General features: G+C 44.7%; 1 protein-coding gene across 7 annotated transcripts; it reads left to right on the top strand.

The window, feature by feature from the left end:
* The first annotated feature begins 15004 nt into the window (after positions 1-15004).
* Positions 15005-22966, top strand: LOC104591675 (uncharacterized). 7 transcript variants are annotated; one of them, XM_088886391.1, is made up of 10 exons: positions 15005-15273; positions 15378-15481; positions 16957-17745; positions 18138-19306; positions 19632-19926; positions 20041-20244; positions 21096-21269; positions 21779-21976; positions 22083-22196; positions 22425-22966. In XM_088886391.1, exons 3-10 carry the CDS (start codon positions 17032-17034, stop codon positions 22761-22763), a joined length of 3207 nt encoding a protein of 1068 aa, XP_088742517.1. In that variant the 5' UTR covers positions 15005-15273; positions 15378-15481; positions 16957-17031; the 3' UTR covers positions 22764-22966. The 7 variants fall into 7 exon arrangements, with proteins under 7 accessions (XP_088742517.1, XP_088742520.1, XP_010248938.1 ...); XM_088886394.1 differs by lacking the exon at positions 16957-17745 and having other exon boundaries at positions 15008-15273; positions 18138-18224; positions 18351-19306; XM_088886393.1 differs by lacking the exon at positions 15005-15273 and having other exon boundaries at positions 15473-15613; positions 18138-18224; positions 18351-19306.
* The last annotated feature ends 1904 nt before the right edge of the window (positions 22967-24870 follow it).

The following is a 24870-nucleotide window of genomic DNA, read 5'->3' as shown; positions in this document are numbered from 1 at the left end:
CCTTGTTTTGAAGTTAGAGAGTATTTATTTGTTGATGGCGGCTTGAGGCTATTGCAAACTAGCTAAGCATTTGGGTTAGGTGGTTCTTTTATCTTCAAATATGTGGCGGGAAAGATATTATATTGAGGGGTAAGTTACAAAAAACCACATTGTACCATGGGGTCAGCGATAAATACCCCTTATACTTACATTTGAGATAAAGACCTTATTAACTTTTACATTGCACAAAATTCCTTCATTAGCATTCCATTATATTTGGATAGACCTTTATTTTTATACTTTTAATAGTATGTGATGGTGCGCAATCCGGCAGGTTCTAGCTGTCAAAGATCTTGCCTTGGGCTGGAGCAGAAGGTGCCTGAAACGAAGGGGAAAGAGAGTAATCCCGAGGAAGGACCCGGTGAGTATGCTCCGAAGCTCAAGTTAGTATTTTCTCAAAGGCAAAATAAAACCAGATGGCGCAAAGTTCACCTACCTTGTTCTTGGGGGGTAGAGAGTCTTTTATAACCACTTCACGCACTCACTCCTAAGCTTCTGTCAATTCGGGTATGATCACCTCTGCTAGGGCAGAACCGCCACTGCTCTCTTTGTTGGAGCCGTCTCTGTAACTGGAGATGGCGGTGGTAGGTGGCAGTGGCAGGTGGCCGTTGAAGTGCGGCTGTCAAGCGTCAGATCCCAAGTCAGTTAGGTGCGCCGCCCCTGGATACGGACTCTTTTGGTGTCAGGTACGGTGCAGTTTGTTTAGTTCGGCATCCTGGAGGCGAAGTGCTGGAGTGGTGTGCGAGGTTAAGTCTTGAGTTCGGATAGAGGTGTGGCCCGAACTGCCATGGGGTAGGCCAGTTCGGGTTGTTGTCCTTTGTGTTGGTAAGGCTCGAGGTCTAAGGGAGAGCTCGGGTTCCTTACGAGGAGTTCAGGCTCCTTGTAGGGAGTTCGGACCGCTGGTTCCTCCTTTCGGAGCTCGCGCCTTGGGCGTGCTGTTGTGCCGAGCTGTTGCCTTTGCCACGTGTTGAGTGGTTACGAGGTCGGGCCAAATCTTTCTTCATCAATTGCCCCCCACTCCTCGCGCAAAGGGACTTGCCCTGGTGCCGGGAGTTCGCGAGGCGGCGGGTGGATTTGTCCCGTACTTCGAATTGGTTGACTGATAGCGCGAAGTGTGCGTCCGTCAGGATTCTTCCGGGTTTTTTGAACGCCAAAAAGTTGGGAAAACGTGCCAATCCGTCTATAAATGTTGACAGACGTGACAGCGCGCGCTTATTTCAAAATTTAAAAAGCGCGCCGCTGGGAGACGTGACAACGGGCATCTTTTCAAATTTGAAAAAACGTGTCGCTGCCGCCTTAAATGCGAGGCGACGTGTGCTGGCGCTCTTTCAGTTTCAAAAGACGTGCAGCCAGTCACGTCTCGGTCTCAGGAGACATGCGGCCAGTTACGTCTCGGTCTCAGGAAACGTGCGGTCGGCGTGACTGCGGGCCGTTGGATTTTCTTTGATCAAAACTGTTGATTTTTGACTACTGTGGGTATAAATAGTGGGGGACCCCAGTCGCTTTGTCACTCCTACGTTTTGCTCCTTGAGCTCGCGTCCAAGCCTTTAGCTCGCATTCAAGCCTTTAGCTCGCGTTCAAGTTCCCGTAGTCCGTTGAAGCCTTTCTCCGGGTGAGTACTTTCCTAGAATCCATCTTCTCCTCCCGATGTCTAGCTCGGATAGCTCAGACAGTTCTTCAAAGGGGTTAGATGCAGGTTCTACGAACCGAGTTGCATCCCCTGACAGTCCTAGCGAACCTGAAGTAGAGCTCGAGGAAGAGTTCGAACCCATAGGCCGAGTCGCCTCGGGTAGTTTGGCATCCTCCTCTCGTCGAGGTCGGACGTTAGACAAGTTTGGGCCCTCGGCCATGACGCCTGAGGGGCTTCACTCCCTCATTACCCAGTTTAACTTGCCTAGGGAGTACACCTATTTTATACCCTCGGGCAGTTTCCCTTGGGAACACGGTCCTGATGAGATCGTGATATTCCGGGAGCAGCTCACTGCTGGGTTGCGCCTTCCTTTCCACCCCCTCATTGTCGAGGTCATGAACCACTTTGGCGTTACTCTCGGCCAGCTTCACCCGAATTCTATTCGTAACTTGGTGGGGACAATCTCCCTATTTTGCGAACAGATCTTGCCCTTAGACTTGGAGATTTTTTCTTCCATTCTGATGCTTAAGAAGCAAGCGGGTTCCGTTCCTGGGCGTAGGCGGGCGTATTACCTGTCTCCTCGCCCGAGTTTTAAGCTTTTGCACGATCTTCCCAACAAGGTCCCGGCGTGGAAACGGGACTACTTCGGGGTGCGAAGTGCATTGGGGTGGCCGTTCCAAACCAGGTGGGGGATGGCTGCCCCTGATGCCGGTGTTACGCTTGATAAGGAGACGGCGAAGGGCCTTCGGGAATGGGCACGACTTGGGCTAAAATGCCACCATTATCTGACGGAGGCCAAGCTCATTGAGGCCGGTCTGAGTTCGGGTAGGTTTCTTACTCAGAGGCTTACCTTTTGTTTTGCTTTGTTCTTTCGTTTTCCTGATGCTGAGCTGTTTTTGCAGGTGTGATGGACTCAGAGAAGACTCGTTGTGGGAATCTGTTTCACGCCATGAAGAGGAGGAAGCGAGTCACCAAGCGAACTCGTGCCGAGCTGCCCCGGGATGCGGAGCCCGAGGTACCAGACTATCCGTCAGTGGATCCGCCCAGGGAGCCCGAGATGGCCTCTCCAGTACAAGAAGCAGTAGGGGCCCCTTATGCCGAGGCTACTTACACGGGGGCTCCCGCTTACTCTGAGTCTGCTTATACCCGAGCTGGGCCTTCAGGCTCGGGATACCAAGGCGAGTTCAGGAGTGTGTTGTCGCCGAACTACGCTCTTCAGAAGAGTAGGGAGGCCATTTATCCTGAGGAGGTCGCGGCATGGACCGAGCTCCCTCTGAACCAGGTGGCTTGTCGTGCTGCCACTCATGCCATGGTGGTAAGTCAGCGATTTTCTTGTCGGGCTCTTTGCTTTTATCTTTCTTGCTATCGTTTTTTTGATCATTTGTTATATTTCCTTTTGGTAGGTGAATTCTTCTATCCATGCCTTGGCGGCCCAAGTGGAAAGGAGCTCGAGGCAGGCGCGAGTTGCCGAAGAGGCTTCCCGTGCTGCCGAGGCGGCTTCTCGAGCTGCTGAGGCGGCTTCTCGCGCTGCTCAGGCCAGGCTGGCGAGGTCTTAGAGAAATACCGAGGCCATGGGAGTTGTGGTGAAGTATATGGCGGACCTGAGGCTGGATTTGCAGCATCAGGTTGAATACCTTCAAGAGGACATTAGGGAGAAGACACAGATATTTTCTCAAGGCATCGATGATGCCAAGAAGAAGGCCGTTGATGAATACATCGCCTCGTCGCACTTTGACGACCTGATGGTGGGCTCGTACAGAAGGTGCTTTAAACTAAGCCGGTGGATGATCCGGAATATGTACCCCGAGCTCGATATCAGCGCTATAAACACTTCGCGCATTACTCAAGAGATGGCCAACGCTACAAATGCTGAACCGGACTCTGAGGATGAGGCATGTCCTTCGGGTGTTGTTGAAGTGGCTTCTGATGATGACGAAGTTCCTTCGGGCCTGTGAGCTCGATATGTATATATATTTATATATATATATATATATATATATTTTTGGAAATGTACACTCCCTTATTTTGCAAAGGAATGAATTTCTTTTGGTTAAGTGTTGGTAGCTCTTTCTCCCGAACTGACCATATGCCCAATCTGTTTTTTTTTTTGCTTGGGTTACTGCACTCGTGTGGCCTGTTTTGGTGTTAATACTTAGCCTCTAAGATGCCGATGCCCCTATTAGTTCGTTGTCAGCACTTTGCTTGAGCCTTTGGTTGGCACTTTTTGCCTTTGCTTGCCTATGCCGAGGTTCTTTGTTAGCTCGGCATCCTAGCCCTTAGGCTCTGGTAGCGACTTTGTCCACTTCGCTTGGTGGTCTATAGGTAGTATCGCCTTAAGTTAACGATGTTCCACGCTCGGGGTACTTGTTTGCCCTCTAAGGTTTCGAGCTCGTATGCCCCCCCCGAGTGCTCTCTTTACTCTGTAGGGCCCTTCCCAATTTGGTCCAAGTTTGCCCACGCCGGGTTCGGGTGCCATGATCTTACGGAGAACTAGGTCGCCGACGCGGAAGTTCTGGTTCTTTACTTTGGCATTGTACTACTGAGCTACTTTTTGCTGGTAAGTTGCTGTCCGGATGTACGCGAGGTCTCTTACCTCGTCCAGTAGGTCGAGGTTGGTACGTAACTCGTCTCCGTTTGTCTGATCGTCATATGCTTCTAGTCGTAGTGTAGGTACTTCGATCTCCGCCGGGATTACCGCTTCAGTGCCGTAGGTGAGGTTAAAGGGGGTCTCTCCCATGGCGGTTTTTTCCGTAGTTCGGTGAGCCCATAGAACACTTGGTAGCTCGTCCGCCCACAACCCTTTAGCTTGGTCTAGTCGCGCTTTCAGTCCGTGGAGGATAGTTCTGTTCATTACTTCTGTCTGACCATTTGCCTGCGGGTGTGCGACTGATGTGAAGTTCTGCCGAATTTCCATTTCTTGGCACCATTCCTGTAACTTGATATCCTCGAACTGCTTGCCATTGTCGGAGATTAGTACCTGAGGTAACCCGGAGCGACATACTATGTTCTTCCAAAAGAAGTTTTGTACGTTTCGGGATGTAACTGTTGCCAGAGGTTCAACTTCTATCCACTTTGTGAAGTAATCTACCGACACCACTAGGAACTTCCTCCCACCTGTTGTCGGCGGGAATGGCCCCAGGAGGTCGATGCCCCATTGCGCAAAGGACCATGGACCGGTGAGATACTTGAGGTCGGCAGCGGGCTGATGGTGGATATTGGCATGCTTCTAACACTTGTCGCATTTCCTGACGAGCTCGACGACCTCTACCTTCACCGTTGGCTAGTAGTACCCTTGTCGAAGTGCCTTTTGGGCGAGGGCCCTGCCCCCCAAGTGTCCACCGCATAGGCCTTCATGAGTGTCACGGGGTACGAGCTTGGCTTCGGTAGGTCGCAAGCAACGCAGATAGGGGAGCGTGTAGGACCGTCGGTACATCCGTTCGTCTATTATGACGTATTTGGCTGTCTGGCGCTGCACCCTCCTGGCTGCATTGCAGTCCGCAGGGAGAGTTCCATCTAGCAAGAAGCTTGCGAGTGGGTCGATCCAGCTCGGCTCTGCTTCAAGGATGGGAGCGACCTCCTCTGCCCCACCGAGAATGCTAGGCCGAGGTAAGTCCTCTATGTACACGGTTCTCATGGTGTTGTGACTCGTGTTGGCTAACCGGGATAGGGCGTCGGCCTCAGTGTTCTCTGACCTCGGTATTTGCCTAATGAAGTATGACTGGAAGTTGAGCAGAGCCTTCTTTACTTTTGCCATTTAGGTGATCATAGTCAGCTTGCGTGCTTCGTATTCGCCCGTAAACTGGTTGACCACAAGTTGGGAATCGCTGCAGATAACTATATGTTTTGCTCTTACCTTTTGCGCTAGGTTCAGCCCGACTATCAATGCCTCATACTCCGCCTCGTTGTTGGATGCCGCGAAAACTCAAAGCGTAGCGCGTATTCCAATTTCGTGCCACCCGGGCCGCGCAACACTATTCCAGCCCCGTTGCCCTGCTGGTTCGAGGAGCCATCTATGTGAAGGATCCAGGGCTCCTCATCCCAGTTCGCGTTTGGCCTAACTAGGAGAGATGCCACATTGACTGCTACTTCACGGGGTTCAGACTCTATTGGCTTGGGAGCTCCGGGCTCACCCGAACTGGGGATCTCAGGCTCAACCGGCCTAGGGACTTCGAGGCTGAACGTGCACTCGGCGATAAAATCCGCTAAGGCTTGGGCCTTAATAACAGTTCATGGCTTATACTGGAAGTCGTACTCGCTGAGCTCGATAGCCCACTTCATCAGCCGACCGGAAACCTCGGGCTTGAGTAAGACTTGCCTCAGAGGTTTGTTAGTTAAGACGATGACAGTGTGAGCCTGGAAATATGGGCGGAGTTTCCGAGCTGCAATTACCAGTGCGTATGCTAGCTTTTCTATCTACGGGTATCTCGTGTCTACTCCCTGCAGAATTTTACTAACAAAATAGATGGGTCGTTGGACCCGATCTACTTCTTTTATTAGTACCGAACTGACCACCTCGTCGCTTGCCGAGAGGTACAGTTCTAAGACCTCGCCCTCCTCGGGCCGGGTTAAGATTGGCACACTAGCGAGGTAGTTTTTTAGCTCGTCGAACGCGAGCTGGCAGTCTCGGGTCCATTCGAACCCTTTGCCTTTGATTGCTTTAAAGAAAGGCAGACAACAGTCTGCCGATTTGGACATGAAGCGGCTCAGAGTGGCTATGCGGTCGTTTAGTCTCTGAACCTCTTTTATTTTTCGGGGTGGTCTCATATCTAGGATGGCCTTTATTTTGTCCGGGTTGGCCTCAATACCGCGCCGGTTGACAATGTACCCTAGGAACTTACCCGAGGTGACACCAAAGACACACTTGTTTGGGTTTAGTTTTATGCTAAATTGACGCTGAATTTGGAAGACAGCGTACCCTGTGAAAACTGCGTTTTGATGACCATGTCGTCTATATAACATTCTATTTTCGTGCCAATTAAGGGCCGAAACAGCTTATTCACAAGTCTTTGGAAGGTCGCCCCAGCATTCTTCAGTCCGAAGGGCATGACCTTGTAGCAGTACAGGTCGAACTCGGTTATGAAGCTGGTTTTTTCCTCATCGGACTAGTCCATCCTGATTTGGTTATAGCCCGAGTAGGCGTCCAAGAAGGTTAGCAACTCATGTCCCGAGGTCGCGTCCACTAGGCGGTCAATTCTGGGGAGGGGAAAGCAATCTTTCGGGCAAGCTCGGTTCAGGTCGGTGTAGTCGACGCACATGCGCCACTTGTTGTTTGCCTTTTTCACCAGCACTGGGTTGGCTACCCAGCTAGGGTAATGAACTTCCCTTATGAAGTCTGCTGCGAGGAGCTTTTCGACCTCCTCGTCGACCGCCCTCCAGCGCTTCGGGGCTAAGTTGCGTTTCTTCTGTCTAATGGGTCTAACTACAGGGTCAGTATTAAGAAACTCACCAGTTCGATTCGTAGAGGTTCCTTGACGGAAGCACCGATCTGTAGTGTTCGAGCCAGGTCCGTAGCCGAAGTTGGGATTGCGACCGTTTCCTCTGTGGGCGAAGCTCGTTCCTCGCCTTGCTCCGCAGGCCGCTCCAATTCGAGGTCGTCGGCCGCCTTGGTTTTTCCCTTCAGGGCGACAACATAACACTTGCGGGACTCAAACTGGTCGCCCCGTGCTACCCCCACACCGAAGTCTGTAGGGAACTTCATTGCCAAATAGTAGGTGGAGACCACTGCCCGTAGGATATGCATAACTGGCCGCCCTATTATGGCATTGTATGGGGAAGGGGTCGCGACCACCAGGAAATCATGGCTGAGTCTGACCGCACAAGGCCATGTGCCGACTTCCACAGGTATTGTTATTTTCCCAAGGGGCCTGACTTCCTCTCCGCTGAAGCCCACCAGAGGAGTGTTCGCGGGCTTCAACTCGCTTCTCTGCAACTGCAGCTGGTCAAACGCCGACTTGAAGAGGATGTCTGCCGAGCTACCCGAATCCACAAGTACGCGCCTGACCTTGAAGTCGCTGATCCTTAGTTTTATGACAAGCGCGTCATCGTGGGGGTAGTGGACCCCTCGCACATCGTCTTCCATGAAGAAGATCGGTTCTTCAGTCTTCGACCTCTTTGGAGGGTTCTGTTCTTCTCGGGCTGCTTCGCGAACTAACGTCCGGGCCGCTGTCGAGGTACAACCTGCTACCACCGAACCTCCCACTATCACATGGATGGTTCCCCGAACTGGCCTCTCTTCCGGAGGCTGTCGTTGCAACGGTTCGGTTGGCCTGCTGCTGGATTCGGGGGCATCCCTTCCGTGCTCCCCTTGCCGACCTGCCTTATTGTTATTATTATTATTATGCTGTACGAAATTTCTCAAGTATCCGCGATGGATGAGTCCTTCTATCTCGTCCCGGAGATTATTACACTGTTCGGTACTATGACCGTGATCTCTATGGAAACTACATTACAAGTTTTTATTTCTCTCGTTTGGGTTCCCCTTTAGGCGAGGTGGCTATTTTACGTATGGGGCGTCTTTGATCGTCATCAAGATCTCGGTCCGCCTCGTGTTTAACGGTGTGTAGTTCGTTCGAGCTGCTAAGAGAGCTCGAAACGGCTGGCTCGGCTTCGTCTCCCGGGCCGGGTTTTTTCTTCTGTCAACTGGGTTGGAGGGCTCGCCTTCCCTCTTCTTTTCTCGATCCCGCTTTCGGTCCTTTGGTTGATCTCTTCCTCTGTTCTCATGAACTTATCTGTGAGCTTGAGGAATTCGGCCACGGTCGCGGGTTGGTTAGCTACCATGTGCCATTTGAACTTCTTGTGTGTTACTCCTCTCTTGGCCGCCGTGAGATGCACCGCGGGGTCCAATCGCGGTATCTGCAAGCACGCGTCATTGAACCGCTTGATGTAGCCCCGGATGGACTCTCCTTCCCTCTGGACTACTCCGAAGATGCTTTCCTCGGTTCTGGGGCACCTCTTGCTGGTAACGAAGTGTGCGGTGAAAACCTGCACGAACTGGGTCCAGCTTCTTATTGACTCGGGGGCCAGGTTCCTGTACCAAGTGCGGGCCACCCCCTTGAAGGTGGTGGTGAAGGCCACACACATGCACGATTCACTGGCCTTGGCTAGGTGCATTTGGGACTGGAAGGCATCGACGTGGTCGTTGGGGTCGAAGGACCCATCATACTTGTCTAGAGGGGGGAGCTTGACGTCTCTGGGCATAGGGACTGCAAGGAGTTCTGATGAGAGGGGGGAAGGAACTGAGAGAATAGGGGCAGCTTTTACCTCGTTCGAGCTTGTCTTTTCTTTACCTCTGAGCTCGGGCAGGACACGGGTGGCAGTTCGGTGACTTCGCCGGCGCCTTCATTGCTGTGGGCCTGGTACTGGCGCTGCTGGCCTCTGTGTTGCCGAGCTCGATGGGCCCAGACTGTTGGTAGTCTGCTACTAGGACGCTGATTTGATTTTCTGTCAGCGGGAGCTCAGACTTGGAGTGCCGAGATACTGACTTGGCGGGCGAGGTTCCCGACCCACCGGCGAGCTGCGAGGCGGGGGTGATTTTTCTTTCTCCTAGGCCCGGGGATGAGGCCTGGCTCTTTTGGGGGTTCTGAAGTTGGGAGGCTTCTCCTCGGTGATGGCGTCCACCCTGAGGGGAGGGCTTAACCGGCTTTGGAGCAGGGTGCCGAGGGGGAAGCAGTGGTTTGTTCAGAGGCAGTTGGGGGAACTGCTGCTGATAGTGATACTGAGAGATGTGGTGCAGTACTTGGTGCTGCTGGAGCTGATGTTGCTGGAATTGTTGCATTTGGGCTTGCATTGCCCGCATGCATTGCATCAGGTCATCCAACTGGTTTTGGCTGGTCGCCAGGGGGACATCAGTTGGTTCAGTAGGTTTTTTCGACAGGGAGAGGAAAGGGGACGTTCATGGCGGGGAGGTTTACGGCCGCCACTGTTCGTGGCGCATTCAGGCTGGGGATCCCATCCACTGGAAGGGGGATGGTGAACTGTCCGATGCACACCACGGGGACTTGAAGTTGTTCCCCGGTAGTGTTCATCTCCGTGCCACGTCCGGCATTGCTGGAAGAAGCCATGAGTGTTTGGGTTTTTTTGAAAAAAGAGGTTATGAGAGTTTTAGAGGGAGGCCTTTAGAAGCGTTCCCACAGACGACGCCAATTGATGGTGCGCAATCCGGCGGGTCCTAGCTGTCAAAGATCTTGCCTCGGGCTGGAGCAGAAGGTGCCTGAAACAAAGGGGAAAGAGAGTAATCTCCGGGGAAGGACCTAGTGAGTATGCTCCGAAGCTCAAGTTAGTATTTTCATAAAGGCAAAATAAAACCAGATGGCGCAAAGTTCACCTACCTTGTTCTTGGGGGGTAGAGAGCCTTTTATAACCATTTTGCGCACTCACTCCTAAGCTTCTGTCAGGTCGGGTATGATCACCTCTGCTGGGGCAGAACCGCCACTGCTCTCTTTGTCAGAGCCGTCTCTGTAACTGGAGATGGCGGTGGCAGGTGGCAGTGGCAGGTGGCCATTGAAGTCTGGCTGTGAAGCGTCAGATCCCAAGTTAGTCAGGTGCGCCGCCCCTAGATACGGACTCCTTCGGTGTCAGGTACGACGCGGTTTGTTTAGTTCGGCGTCCTGGAGGCGAAGTGCTGGAGTGGTGTGCGAGGGTTAAGCCTTGAGTTCGGATAGAGGTGTGGCCCGAACTGCCATGGGGCAGGCCAGTTTGGGTTGTTGCCCTTTGTGTTGGTAAGGCTCGGGGTCTAAGGGAGAGCTCGGGCTCTTTACGGGGAGTTCGGGCTCCTTGTAGGGAGTTCGGACCGCTGGTTCCTCCTTTCGGAGCTTGCGCCTTGGGCGTGCTATTGTGCCGAGCTATTGCCTTTGCCACGTGTTGAATGGTTACGAGGTCGGGCCAAATCTTCCTTCATCAGTATGAAAGTACAAAATACATAAGTTTTTACTTTGATATTTGTGATTTAAAAACTGTTTGAGTAAAAAATTTGTAAAATATGCTTTTTAAATTGAATAATCATATCCCGTTTGGCAAAAACACACTATTAGTCATGTGATTCATTTGATCTTACAGGTGACAAATATCACATTACCCATGATCTGCATACATTGAATATGCATACATGCCACAATTCGTCAACAGAGACGGTTGATGAACAAGCAATAAACATTCAATTATACTAGTATTATAGTTATAACACTCTAGTTCATGACTAATTTTGTACATGTAGAATGCTATTTATAACCTTACATTAAACAAGCAATAAATATTCCATTAAACTTGAAGAATAGTTTGGAATGGAGAAGTCAACAATAATGATTCCAAATGGCGGTAAACATGCAGTAAACATGTCATTAAGCTTGCAGATAGTGCATGAAATGGAGAAAAACATTAAGGGGGGGATATGAAATTAGGATCCATACTTACGATTCCGGTAAGGATTGTGCTTCCAACGACAATTTCCAATAGCAATGATGGTCGAAAATGGGCGACGACAAAGCAAGAACCCATGGCGACAAAGAGGTTAGGGCTTAAAGACGATAGGCGAATGAATGAGTCTTAATCAAGGGGTTTTTTGAAAGGGTGGGTCAGTTGCTTTTGTACTTTTGCACTAAATGGAAGCAAAACTTTCCCAAAAGCACAAAGTAATAAAAGTCAACATCGTGCTTTTGGGGGCTTCATGTGTTTTAAAAATATGAAAATCAAAATGCCATCCAAACAAGATGTGGTTTTTGTACTTTTCTACCTATCCAAACAGGGCCTTAACTTTAAAAAAGATTTTCATTTTGCTGTTTAAATTATATTAAATCCCAAACCAAAACTGTTATAGGATTTTTACCTTATCATTTACACTTTGATAACCCATCAATTGATTAAAATAGCTGATGTGACATATGTGCACGTTGTTTCCCCTAATAGCATAAAAGGTGCATATCATGCTTTAAAAAAAAAGAAAATTCCCGATAGGTATCCTATACTTATAGACTGATGCCAATTTAGTACCTAAACTTTAAAATGCGACAATCTAATACCTGAACTTTCAAAATGCGACAATTTAATACCTATCGTTATAGGACCGTCAGTAACCTCATGTGCGATTTAAGACTTTTGAAAATGTCAAAATTACACTTAAAAATAAAACACATTGTTTGTAATCTTCTTGAAACAGATCCCAAACTCTCAATAGTCCATACGATACGTTAAATGATAGATATTGTTGTGAGCGTTGCATCCCTTTTATTATCGTCAGTAATGGCTCCAATTGTCTTTTCGATGGTCCTTGGTTTGAAGGTTGTGTTATTCTGAACCGGATTGACTTCCTAGAGAGGATCGAACCAGCGTCTATAGAGTGGGAAGTGGTTACCAGTAGACCTGTTCATGGGTCGGGCCGGGCTGGGCTCAAGCCGGGCTTTCACTCTGTATTAACAGATTTTTTTAAGGCTAGAGCCCGAGCCCGGCCGACCATCGGGCCTACAACTTGGGCCCGAGCCCAAAATTTAGCCCATGTTGTTACTATGTTGAAGCAGCTGAATAGAGAGAGAGAGAGAGAGTGAGAGAGAAATTATAAAGAAAAAAATAAAAAGTGTATATATTAAATTATAAATATATATATATATATATATTTCAATAAATATTATATTATTGATATATTTTATATAATATATAAGATACATATTATGTATTTTATAAAATATATAATGTTGTCAGGTCGGGCCGGGCTTTTTTGACAAATCACGAGCTCGACCCGTAACATAGTCGGGCTTACTGTGTTAGGGCTGAGGTCAGGCCCGCGGGCCTAATTACATGACCAAGCCCGACCAGGGTGCGGGCCGGGCCGGGCTGGGCCATCGGACTACCCGGCCCATGAACAGGTCTACTTACCAATTCAATCGATTAGGCGTGCAGTGCACACTAATGAAGGATTTTATGGTCTTGAATTTGCTTCTAGGATTCCTGGGACCGTAGGTGGAGCTGCTTACATGAACGTTGGAGCCAATGGACAGGTAATCGTGCTTCTACCTTCTTGGAATTGTTTGTCAAGAGACCACACCAGTGAGGGTCTATGATCTTTTATATGATTATTATATATGAGACTGTTTGAGACTGTCGATGCCATTAATACAATTGAGATCGTTACAGTGGATGGGAAACATCAAATTTTGTACAGAAGTGATCTCGCCTTTGGGTACCGCATGTCACCCTTTCAAGCGATGCAAGATTTGGCAGCAATTGTGGCTCTAACATTTCGTCTGTTGCCTTCAATATCAGCAAAGGAGCGTCAACAAGCATACTTGAGAAGGTAACAAGGATTTCAAATTTTGGTTCTTAAATTCTTCATTGTTCTCCTCAGAGATGCCAATGGGATATAGTTTTATTTACAGGAGGCGATGGTCTCAGCTTGTGCGGGAACGAACTGCTGGATCGGTGTTCAGAAATCCTTTTGGCATGGGAGTTTTAGTAGGGGAGCTTTTTGAGAACGCTGGACTGAAAGGTTTCAGAGTTGGCAGTGCTGAGGTTTCCAAAGTTCATGCTAACTTCTTCATCAATACCGGCAGCTCAAATTCCCGAGAGATGCTTGAACTCATTGACTTGTGATGATGCACGATCCGATCGGTCCTAGTTGCTGGTAATCTTGCCTCTGACGGAGCGGGAGATGCCTGAAACAGGGAGGGAACAAGAGATTCCTGGGGGAGGAACCCGATGGGAATGCTCTGACGCTCACGTTAGCACTCTTGAGAAAGCAAGGAAGATGAGAAATTCTCTTAGACCAGAAGGCGCAAAGTATCACTTACTTTTACTCTGGGGGGAAGAGGGCCTTTTATAACTGCCCTGGTGCACTCACTCCCAAGCCTCTGCCAGATCAGGTGTAACCGCCTCTGCGGGGGGCAGACATAACCGCCACTATCTTCCCTGTCGGAGCCGTCTTTGCAACGACTGAGATGGCGGTAGCAGATGGTTGTTGGAGTGTGGCTGTCATGTGTCAGATCCCTGGTCAGTCAGACGCGCCGCCTCAAAGTACAAACTTCTTTGGTGTCAGGTACGGTCGTTCAGTCATGCGACCTGGAGGCGAGGTACCGGAGTGGTGCACGAGATAAAGTCTTGAGCTCGGACAGGAGCGTGGCCCGGACTTACCCGAGGTGGATTAGTCCGGGCTTTGCCTTTCGTGGTGTTCCTTGCAGGGCTCGGGATTTCTAAGGAAAGCTCGGGTTCTACCTCCCGGGAAGCGCGGGTTCTCTTTTGGAGAGCTCGGGGCCTCTCCTTGGGCTATGGCTATGTCACTGTGCCGAGCTGATGCTCTTGTCAGGTCATACCCAATTGCCTCCACGTGTCGCACGGCCAAGGGGTCGGGCCAAATCTCCCTCCATCAGCTTAGTTAAGGCAAAAGTTAAAAAGGAATTTGGAATACAACTCAGAAAGCTTACCAACTCAGCTTTAGGTGCCAGAACCATGAGGGTATAAAATGGCAAAACGGCAAATGTTCCCATAGAGAGGAGAAAAAAAGAAAGGAAGAATAATGGCCGCGGGGGGCGCTATGCACCGTCGCTGTTCGAGAGCTTGAAAAAGATGAATAGTGGCGGTGAACGATAGTTTAGTGAAACAAAAAACATTAAGTCATCAGTCTTTGAGTTAAATGCATATCAGTGCTTATCAGTCTTCGAAAGAAAACTGGGAAGGGCATTTTTTATACAGTTATTGCTGGATAAAAAAATTAAATGACACTTGAAAAGTATTTGTATCTTTTCCATTATACTTAAAGGCTAGTTAACCATCACGTTAATTAGCACTCAGCCTGAAGTTCAGGTACCAATCAGAAATTTAAAAAAAAAATGCAGATCATTTGTTTAGTATTGTCGAAAGATTATTCTATATCCGCCACAGCGTACTAGACTGCTATTCACTGTGTTGCAAATAAAATTACATAGGTATTTGCTTGTAATTTACTATTCGGAGCCCCGGACTGCTGCACATCGGAAATATCTCCTGTATATGTTAAATTGATGAAAATGTGCGGATTTCGTGATTTGAGACTGCAAAATTATTGCAACAGGAATCTCATCACTTATTACATTCATCTTTCCTAAATTTCAGAATTTATAACCTCTCTATATCTCTCTCTAAAAAAGAACTATTAATTAATTAAATGAAATACAGCTTTTATCACTTACCGTTTCCGATGCTCACACCGTCCCAATAGTCTTGCATAGAGAATATCTCTTATCAAATAAATCACATAACTACGGAGATATTCCTGATATAAGGCTGCTCGAATGGGCGATGCCTGGAGGAAGACTCTGACTGAGAATCATCGGAAGGGACAGGGTTGTGTCCGAACTACGAAAGAAGAAAAAACTAGAAAAAGAGAGGAGAAAGAGTGCGTGTGGGAGTGCGCGCGCGCGAACAGTTACAGAGAACAAGAGATGGTGGTGGCCTACTACCTACTAGCCTGGTGGGGGAGTGGAGTGGAGTGGGGAGTGCTATTTGACGGACTCTTTAATCAAGAAAGAAAGAAAGAAGAACGCGTTGGAGAATTGTCCTGCAGGCGAATACATCCAAGCATTAGCCTAGAATAATAATAAAATCGATTCTATTTAAGTTTACCACCTTCACTGTCACTTACACAGGTGCCCCTCTCTCTCATTCAAAATTTCTTTAATAAAATAATCTGTTTGGACTCTACAGATAAAATTATCTGTTTGGCTGAGTCAGAATCTCTCTCTCTCTGCAGTAGTGAACCAGTGATACCGAATATCATCATTCGACACGGAAATGCGATTATTCTTGCTCCTACACTGCATCTCTATTCCGCTTTCTCTGCCTTCATTTGCTTCTGTAAGTCTCTCTATTTCTACTTCCATTTCCTTGGCCCTTTACCCTTATTTTTCTTTCTTCATTTTACTTTCAAGTTGGAGGTTTGATTCGGAGATAGATATCTTTGCTTCATTGCTTCTGTCCCTCATTGCAGTAAGTTGTAGCTTGTAAAAGTCTATTGCATTGTAGTCGTTAGTCGATTTTTCAGTGGTTTCAGCTTCCCACCCTCTGGTTTCTCGATCTCATAGACATTCTCACTTACCTCCACTGTTTATTTATTTTTAACAACTGTATTATCCGGTGCATTTCCTTCTTTTGTAATCCTTGTATGTTGATGACCCACTTTTTTTCCTAAGAATTTCTGTGTGGAAATGTGCTCATAATCTGAGGAATTGGTTCATGGTTTCAGTATTAGAAGGGGGAGGAAAATGGAGAAAAGAGAGGTGGCCGGACCCAAAGGGGTTGCCTATATACTCTCTGGCGAGGGCACCAGATCATGCCACTGTTGGCCGGAGACAGAATTCCGGCAACCGAAGGTAAAGAAATCTGCTGGTTGCAGAGGGAGGGAGAGGAGGGAGAAAGGAAACAGAAGAATGGTGAGAGAAGAAATGGGCCAGACGGCCAGCATAGGAGTAATGGATCAAGAGGTCCAAAAATGTCCCCAAAATAGGCATGGAGAATTCGATACCCCTATTTATAGAGTTTGGGTGGGCTGGAATATGGAAGTTTTCTTAATCTAGATCATTCTTAATTTTTTTTTTCCAATTTTGCCTCTTCATTGGAATGGAATGTTCTTCATTCCATTTAATGCACATGTTTATTTACCTTTATAGAATAATCACAGCTTAACTGGATGCTTTTCTCTTCTAGAATGTCCATTATTTAATTAAAACACATGCCGATTTATTAATGTGCTGAAATGTTAAGCACTTAAACCTTTTAATTAATTTGTGTTAAAGTGAACCAGTCTGACCTGGGTTCAGACCTGAGTCAGCTGGGCCTATGTACTTGTACAGCGCCACCATCTTACACCAGGATGTGTAATTTTTGTTGCTTTAAGAAAAAGATAGAAAAGAGCAAGTAAGAGAAGAGAATGAACGGAAAATACTCTTTCCATCTCTTAAGGATTTCAATTAAAATTTCCCTGAAGCTTCTCTTCTTTTTCTTGGCGGGGTTATTGAATCTTAAAATTAGCCAAATTGTGGTGTATTCTATCCTTCATTTATATCAAGTGCATGTTCATACTGCTAGAGTTTTAGTTCTTATAAAGCTTCTCTTCTTTATAAGTTTATTCTTTTTTGCCATCCTCTAGTAGTCTCTGCTCTAACATCATCTTACACGTTGTTCACTTTCTAACTGAAAAATAAGTTCATGTCTCCTGAAAGAATTTTAATTCTTCCTCTTAATACAAACACTCAATTGCGGATTATATATCATATTCTCATTTCCCTACAATTTTGCACAATATGCCATTGGATTTTGCTTTCTGGACTTAGGCTTCATGATGGAGGGTGTCTACACAATTTAACGCTGCATACCCACTTGGAGGTATACCAAAACTTTCTTCAACCATGCTTCTAGGATTGAGGACAAAGAACAGAAAAGGCACTTCAGTTCAGGTGGATTATTTCATACATATACAGGAAATCGAACCTTGGCCTCCATCACAGTCTCTCAGATCCCTTCGGTCTGTATTACTTCAATGGGAAAATGGTGACCGGAATTCTGGGTCTACCAAGCCTGTAATCCCCTCACTGGGGTCTGGTGTTGGGGATGGGAAAATTGAGTTCAATGAGTCTTTCAGGCTTCCTGTTACTCTTTCCCGGGAGGTCCCCATAAAAAGTGGGGATGTTGAATCATTTCAGAAGAACTGCTTGGAATTCACCTTGTATGAGCCTCGGAGGGATAAGACAGTGAAAGGTCTGCTCTTGGGAACTGTCATGATAGACCTAGCAGAGTATGGGATTGTTCAAGAAACTATATGCATAAGTGCTCCAATGAACTGTAAGAGAAACTTTAGGAACACAGCTCAACCAGCTCTATTTGTTAAAATCCAGCCATTTGAAAAAAATTGCTCCAGTTCCTTACAGAGGGAGCGGTTGTCAAAAGTAGTGCCGCGAGACAAAGATGGGAAGGACTCAGTTTCTGTTTTGATGACTGAAGAATATGCCGAGGAAGCTGAAACTGCGTCCTTCACTGATGATGATGTTTCATCTCATTCTTCCTTGACCATTTCCTCATCTGTTTTTGAGGCATCTGGAAGTTCTCCAGCCCAGAATAAGGAGGTATTCTTACTTCTAATGCCTTTTGGTCCTTATTTTTTTATTTATCTACTCCCTTAAAAATTGTTGCAGTTCAGCCTTTTTCTGTGGAATATGCATGAGAACTATAACAGGATAGGTTCTCAACTTGCTCCTCAATGCTATTTGTAATTCTGGTCTTATTCCATGAGCCATAGGCTTTCTTTGAGACACACACATGCCCATGTACTTATCTGCTTCATAGCTGTCATGATTACATGATTTACGATTTGAATTGTGAAATCCAAAGCCCTTTTCTGAGGAAACCTTACAATTACTGTTTGAATTTTATGATTTGATTTGTGAATCTTATAGTTCATATGATCCATGTCATTCAAACTAATTCCTAAGCTCTTTTCTGATGCATGCAATTGCAGAATGCATCAGAAGCAGTGAGGAATGGAGCAGGAAGTCAGGATGGGGTATCTGCTATATCTCTGGAAAAGGTTCCTGAAAGATCAGAGGTAAGAGCAGTGACTACACCATACAAACATTTGAATAGGAGCTCATCTCATTCATCACCAGTAGACTTATCCTCTGAAGTGGGGAGCCCAGAAGATGACCATTCTTCCTTGACCAACTTCTGGCAGAGAAGTTCAGAACAAATCACCAAGGTACCTGTCACTGATAGTGTTGAAGCTTCTTCAGCTGTTAAAGGAAGTAGAAAAAGTGAGGATAATGCTCAACAATCCATTAAAAAAGATAATACAGATGGTGTTTCCACCAGAGGTGCACCTTCAAATCCAAATTTGCAGATGGATGGGATAGCTGGACTTGTAAGTACTACTGACTCTCAAATCAATGACAGGGATTATGGAGAAAGTAGGGAACAGATTGGGAATGGGGAAGAAGGTGCTTCAACAAATAATGGTCGACCTGCCAGTCATATGGAGGAGAAAGATGAAGAGCAATTGGGAAAAAATAGACAAGAAAAAAAAGCAGGAGAAAAAATTCATTCTAAAGAAGATAAGTCTTCCAAAATATCTTCACAAGATGCTATGAGGAAGCAAGTGGCATTTGGGACCAGTCCAATTGCTTTTGACAGCAGAGATCTTGGAGTGAGGGATAATTCTCTTACCGTCAGTCGATTAAAGCATGTGAAGTCTGTCCGGTCACCAGTAGACACATCCAGGAACAATGAATTGCTATATGGAAATCAGTTAACAGAAGTAAAAGAAGTTGATGTTTCAGAAGATATTGTTAGTAGTTCTAGGAGTTCTATAACAGCAGAAAGCAATGATGCTCAGGATGCTTGTACAGTGAAACTGAACTGCCACTATAATGTCAAAGTGCAACAACTGGAGCATAGAGTTGAGAGCCTTGAAAGAGAGTTGAGAGAAGCTGCTGCAGTTGAGGTGGGGCTTTATTCTGTTGTAGCTGAGCATGGTAGTTCTGCAAATAAGGTCCATGCTCCTGCTCGGCGTCTTTCTAGGCTATACCATCATGCTTGCAGAAAGCAGTCCCCAGGACATAGGGCAACTGCAGCTAGAAGTGCTGTTTCAGGATTAGTTTTGGTAGCAAAAGCATGTGGAAATGATATTCCCAGGTTTGTACAATAAGTAAACAATCTTTACTGGTTCGCTGATTTAAACTATCCAATCTATCAAGTTACCTTCTGATAGATTGGAATTTATATGATGCAATCCTATTAAAAACTGTTAAACAATCCTCATAACAATTTAACTGATTAGATAGTGAGATCTTCTAATTGACATGAATATAGGGAATTCATGCCTTTGCCCAGACTTTATGAATGTAAATCTTGAACTTGTTTGCAGAGTCTGCAACTCTCTTTAACTGTTTGATACAGTTAAAGAGAGTTGATTATTTCCTCTCACGCTCCACCTGATTGTGCTTTCCTTTGAATGCAGGTTAACTTTTTGGTTGTCAAATTCAGTTGTTTTAAGGGAAATTATTAGCCAGGTTGTTGGGGAATCTCAACTATCAATTTGTGCTGGCCCCCAAATTGAAGCTAATGGTGGCAAAATGGGAAACGAAAAGAAATATTCCCCATTAAAATGGAATGAAAGTTCTCTGAACAAGAAAGAGAAGTTTGTTTTTTCTAATGATTTTGATGAATGGGAGGATCCGCAGACATTTGTAACTGCACTGGAAAAGGTTGAAGCCTGGATTTTCTCCCGAATAATTGAATCTGTGTGGTGGCAGGTCAATTCCAAGTGTTTTCCACCTATCCCCTAATTTAACGTTTCAGATTTTTCTAGATTAAACATCCTGAATTACTGCTAGCTTTCTGACATGGCTTTCTGTTTGTTTCTCCAGACTCTAACGCCATATATGCAGTCTGCCACCAGGATAGGAAATGATAAAGTAATGGTGTCAAACTCAGGGAGTTTGGGTGACCAAGAACAGGGGAACTTTTCTTTACACCTTTGGAAAGAAGCTTTCAGGGATGCTTGTGAAAAGCTTTGCCCTGTTCGAGCTGGAGGCCATGAGTGTGGTTGTTTGCCTGTGCTGGCTAGACTGGTAGTCTATATTTTCATTATCTGTTACTAATGTACTTGCACCAATCAAGTGCCCCAGCTGCCATTTGTATATTGGCTAGAGGACATAGGGAATATCTATCTGTATTTTTGTGGCAACAAAATGCATAGACAAGTGTCTATGCACTTATGATTATGAGTAAACTAGCTGGTGGAAATTATAACAGAGTGGTGGATGTGCACCTATTGCATGTCTGTAAGACCAACAGAAAGTCCCTACATAAAGCCTGAAATTGTTTCTTGAGAAAAAATTGTTCCTTCCAGTGCTATGTACCATTAACATAATCTTCATACAAATGGTATGATAATGCAATATAGTTATTACCAACTATACACATGATATGCATAAAGTGCTCTCTGCCTGCCCTGCCCCAACCTAGAAAATTTTCCTTCTCAAAAATTGACTTGACTAGAATTCTCATAAATGTATATTTTGCTCAACTGTGGTGCTTTTTTTATTTGATTTCTTTTGAAGGCTACACAACGGGGGGGTAGACCATCCCCACTACTTCTTAAGAATCAGGTTGTAATTGGCCTTTATTATCCGGTGCTAATCTGGGTGTATAAGCATTAACCATTGTATGGATTGAACATTGCATGGATGCTGTTAAGTGATAGTTTAAGCATGGACCCTTTTACATGTAGAGTGAACATGGAATTCCTTTATATGTAGCCCCTTTTTTTATATGTTTCTAGAGTTCACTTCCTATATCATACTCAGGTATCAGTCTTTCTGCAATGATATTCTAGTAGCTGTTCTCCTTTGTCCTATCGATAAATAGTCAGGTCTAAGTTCTAAATATGACATGGCAATCTTTTTTTCTCGATATTCAGGTGATGGAGCAATGCATGAATAGATTAGATGTGGCCTTGTTTAATGCTATTCTTCGTGAATCAGCTGATGAGATTCCAACAGATCCTGTCTCTGACCCTATTAGTGATTCCAAAGTTCTTCCTATCCCAGCTGGAAAATCAAGCTTTGGTAATGGTGCGCAACTGAAAAATGCTGTAAGTAATTCACATGTTGCACAAGTTCATGTTCTATGAATGGACATTACATGTTCTTGCTTATATAGACTAGATTCACAAGACACCTTCTATGCATTCATGGTATTTCTTCTACCTATATGCGGTGGCTGTTGGGTTATTTTACTTGCATACATGAATCCGCAAATAGTTGCCCTGAGAAAACACCAGGTATTAACCTAAGACCCAGAATAAAAGGTCCACCTTAAAAATAAAAATATCTATTATGCCTTTATGAATTCATTGCCATACTCAAATTGTCGAACATAATAGATAAGAAAGTTATGATCATTCGATTGGAATTCCTTTCATTGTTATACTCAGTATTTTCTTTTTTTTCCCCTTTTAAGGCACCTTTGGCTATCCTTGAACCACTAAATAATGTTGAAACTCGAGGAGTAAAACAAACAAGTGTTCCTCAGTTGTGAAATCAAAAAGATAACAGCTGACGCTTGATGGATTGTCTTTTTTCTTTTTCTCTTGAATATCAGATTGGAAACTGGTCAAGATGCCTAATTGATCTATTCGGCATGGATGAAGATGGCTCATTCAAAGATGAGAATGGACTCTATGATGAAGATAGACAGGAGCCTGAAACATCATTCAAGACTTTTCATTTGCTTAATGCATTGAGTGATCTTATGATGCTTCCAAAGGACATGATTTTGAATAGGGCCATCAGGAAAGAGGTTCACCTGCAAAACTCCCTTTTACTTGATTAATGAAAGTCCTTTCCAAGTATTTATTCATTTATTTAGTTATTTTTGTTATTCAACTTCATTTCTGTTTTGGAAGGTATGCCCTACACTTAGTGTGCCATTGATCAGGAGGGTCCTTAGCAATTTTGTCCCAGATGAGTTTTGTTCAGATCCAGTTCCGGAGTTTGTGCTTGAGACCCTGAGTTCTGAGGTTAGGCTGCCAAAAATTCTCCCCTTATTTTTCTGCTTGGTTTTATAATTTATATGCAGTGTTGCATGTTTTCTTAAACAAACAGAAAAATAGGGAATTTTAAGAAAAAGGAGGAGACCACTTCTGTCCTCCTAAAACAGAATCTGTTCTTTTCTTTTGTATCGATTCTCACACAGAAGATCAGATATTGCATTTTAGTTTACCTTGATATGTGAGTATTCTTTACAGGACCCTGTTGAGGCTGAGGAAGAGTCTCTGAGGACCTTCCCATGCAATGCAGCACCTATTGTGTATAAACCACCTACAACAGCTACCATTGTAGGTGTTGTAGGAGACGTCGAGAGCCAATTACAGTTACGACGGAGTGGTTCCTCAATGCTCCGGAAATCTTACACCAGTGATGACGAGCTTGATGAGTTGGATTCATCCCTAGTTTCAATAATCACAGATGGCTTATGGGCCAGGGCTTCTTCTACGAGAGTTCCCAGTTGGAATTTGAAGGAAAATGGCGGCCAGAAAGCTCAAAGATATGAGCTCCTCCGCGAGGTATGGAGGGATGGTGATTAGCTACTACTTATACAAAAATATGTATCATGAGTCAGAAATATATAAATTAATGCGTAGTTATCTTTTTTGCTTCATACTTGGAAATCTTGATTCCCCATTTTGAGTTAAAGAGACGGAAGTGATTATATGTGGGCATAAGGCAGGTCAAAACGAGGGTGCCTTAAATCAGAAGATTCAGAACTGCAACAAAGTCTCTTTGTATCCATTGCCATGCGTCCTATGTATGATGATCTACACCCATTGGGCAGTGATGCTCGTGATGCCCACTGGCATAGTGCAAGGCGGAGAGCAACCTCCCCCGGTTCCCACTCACCCCTCTCCCCAATCCCCATAGCAAAACCAACTGATGCTGCTACCTGCAGCCTGCAAGTTCCATATCATTGGACCTTTTATCGTAGGATGCGCATTTGGAAACGATGCAAATGGAGTGTAATCCCAGTTCAGGGTAAATTCACACTCTGGTTCACTTTTGCCTATGTTTGGTAACATTACATTTATGTATTGACAAATACAGACCAATGCATATTTACATTGATAATAAGATGTAAAAGTACATCAATAAAAAAGAAGTAAATTTGCATTCAAGTGGGCTTTTGATAAAAAAAGCATATGATTTATTGGAATTCATATTTGCAACTATTACATCTAAAAGTCTATTTGGTAAGAAGGTGAATTTGTTGGTGCAAAACTAACCCAATTTTGCAATTTATATGAATCGTTTTACACTCTACATATTTACATTCACACTTATTTGCATCATTTTCAAACACAGCCTTAGTCTTGAGTTTTTCGGCACATGCCCGGAAACCTCAAAACTTACTTCACTCATCATCCTATTTTTCAAGTTCTTGGGAGTCATTCTTGTCTTGTCCTTAACTTATTGACAACAAAAGTCCAATGTTAAGGTAGGTAGTGATCTTTGTTTTCGAATACAAAAACTAATTACAACGCCAAAAAACCACCTAAAGATAGTGAAGAGAACTTTTTGAATTAATTTCCCTCATTTCAAAAGCTATTCCCTAGTCCCCACTAGTCTTAAATCCTTTGAATTAAAATTCACAATCAATCAACTAATATCATAAAAGAGGTGATCAATCAGACGGTATATAGTATTAGATCAACTCTTGTAGAATTCTATGTTGTTCTAAATTCAAATAGGCAAATGATTAATTAAATGAAATAGATATGCAAATATAAATAAAAAATTATATTTTTAACTTTATAAAAAAGTACACAAATGAGGAAAGCTAAGGGCCCGTTTGGTGTGTCTTTTTGGGAAGATCTTCTAGTAATTTTGACAGTCAAAAGACGCATTAAGCTTTTGCATGAAGATCTGAGTAGCCCGAAGTTAGTTTGGCAGTATCACATCTTTCTATGCGTCTTTTCATGTCTTTTCGCATGAGAATAAAACGCAAAAGATGTGAAAAGCTTCATTTGGAGCTTCCCGAAATCAGCCCAAAATGGGCTTTTTGTGTCTTTCCGGTGCTCTGGCTTTTAACGGCTAGGTCTTCCATGAACCAAACGGGAATAGACCGAAAATTCATTCACTCGGCTTGTAAACTACCGAAAGACCACACAAAAAGACATGCCAAACGAGCCCTAAATCTAATGCTTTGTTTGGGAGTGCTTAAAAATAAATTTTTATTCAAAATAAGTGCTTATTTGGGATATTAGCACTTATTGGTATTTGGGAAATAAGCCTGAAATAAGTGCTTATTTTTTAAGTCCAAATTTTCAATTTTTTAAGTGCTTATACAATAAGCACTTATTTAATTTTTTTCTTCCAAAATTATCCTTAGTTGAATTTTAAAATACCACTTATAAAATTATGCCTAGTTGAATTTTATGGAAGTACTCTCACCAAAGTGATTTGCTTTCACAAAAGTGCTTTTATAAAAGTGCTTTCGTAAAAGTATTTTTATAAAATTGCTTTTACAAAAGTGTTTTTATAAAAGTAATTTAATAAAAGTGCTTTCGTAAGGGTATATTTTAAAAATTTGAAAGAAAATGAAGGACAGAGTAGTCATAAATGCTTATTGGAGAAAAAGATTACCAAACATGCCTAATGCAAATAAGTGCGTATTCGAATAAGCACTTGTTTTGAAGC

This window comes from Nelumbo nucifera, chromosome 4, assembly GCF_055504915.1.
Source record: "Nelumbo nucifera cultivar China Antique chromosome 4, China Antique-T2T, whole genome shotgun sequence".
NCBI classification, from domain to species: domain Eukaryota; kingdom Viridiplantae; phylum Streptophyta; class Magnoliopsida; order Proteales; family Nelumbonaceae; genus Nelumbo; species Nelumbo nucifera.
Note: the sequence above shows the minus strand (reverse complement) of the source record. Positions and strands in the feature narration are given on the sequence as shown.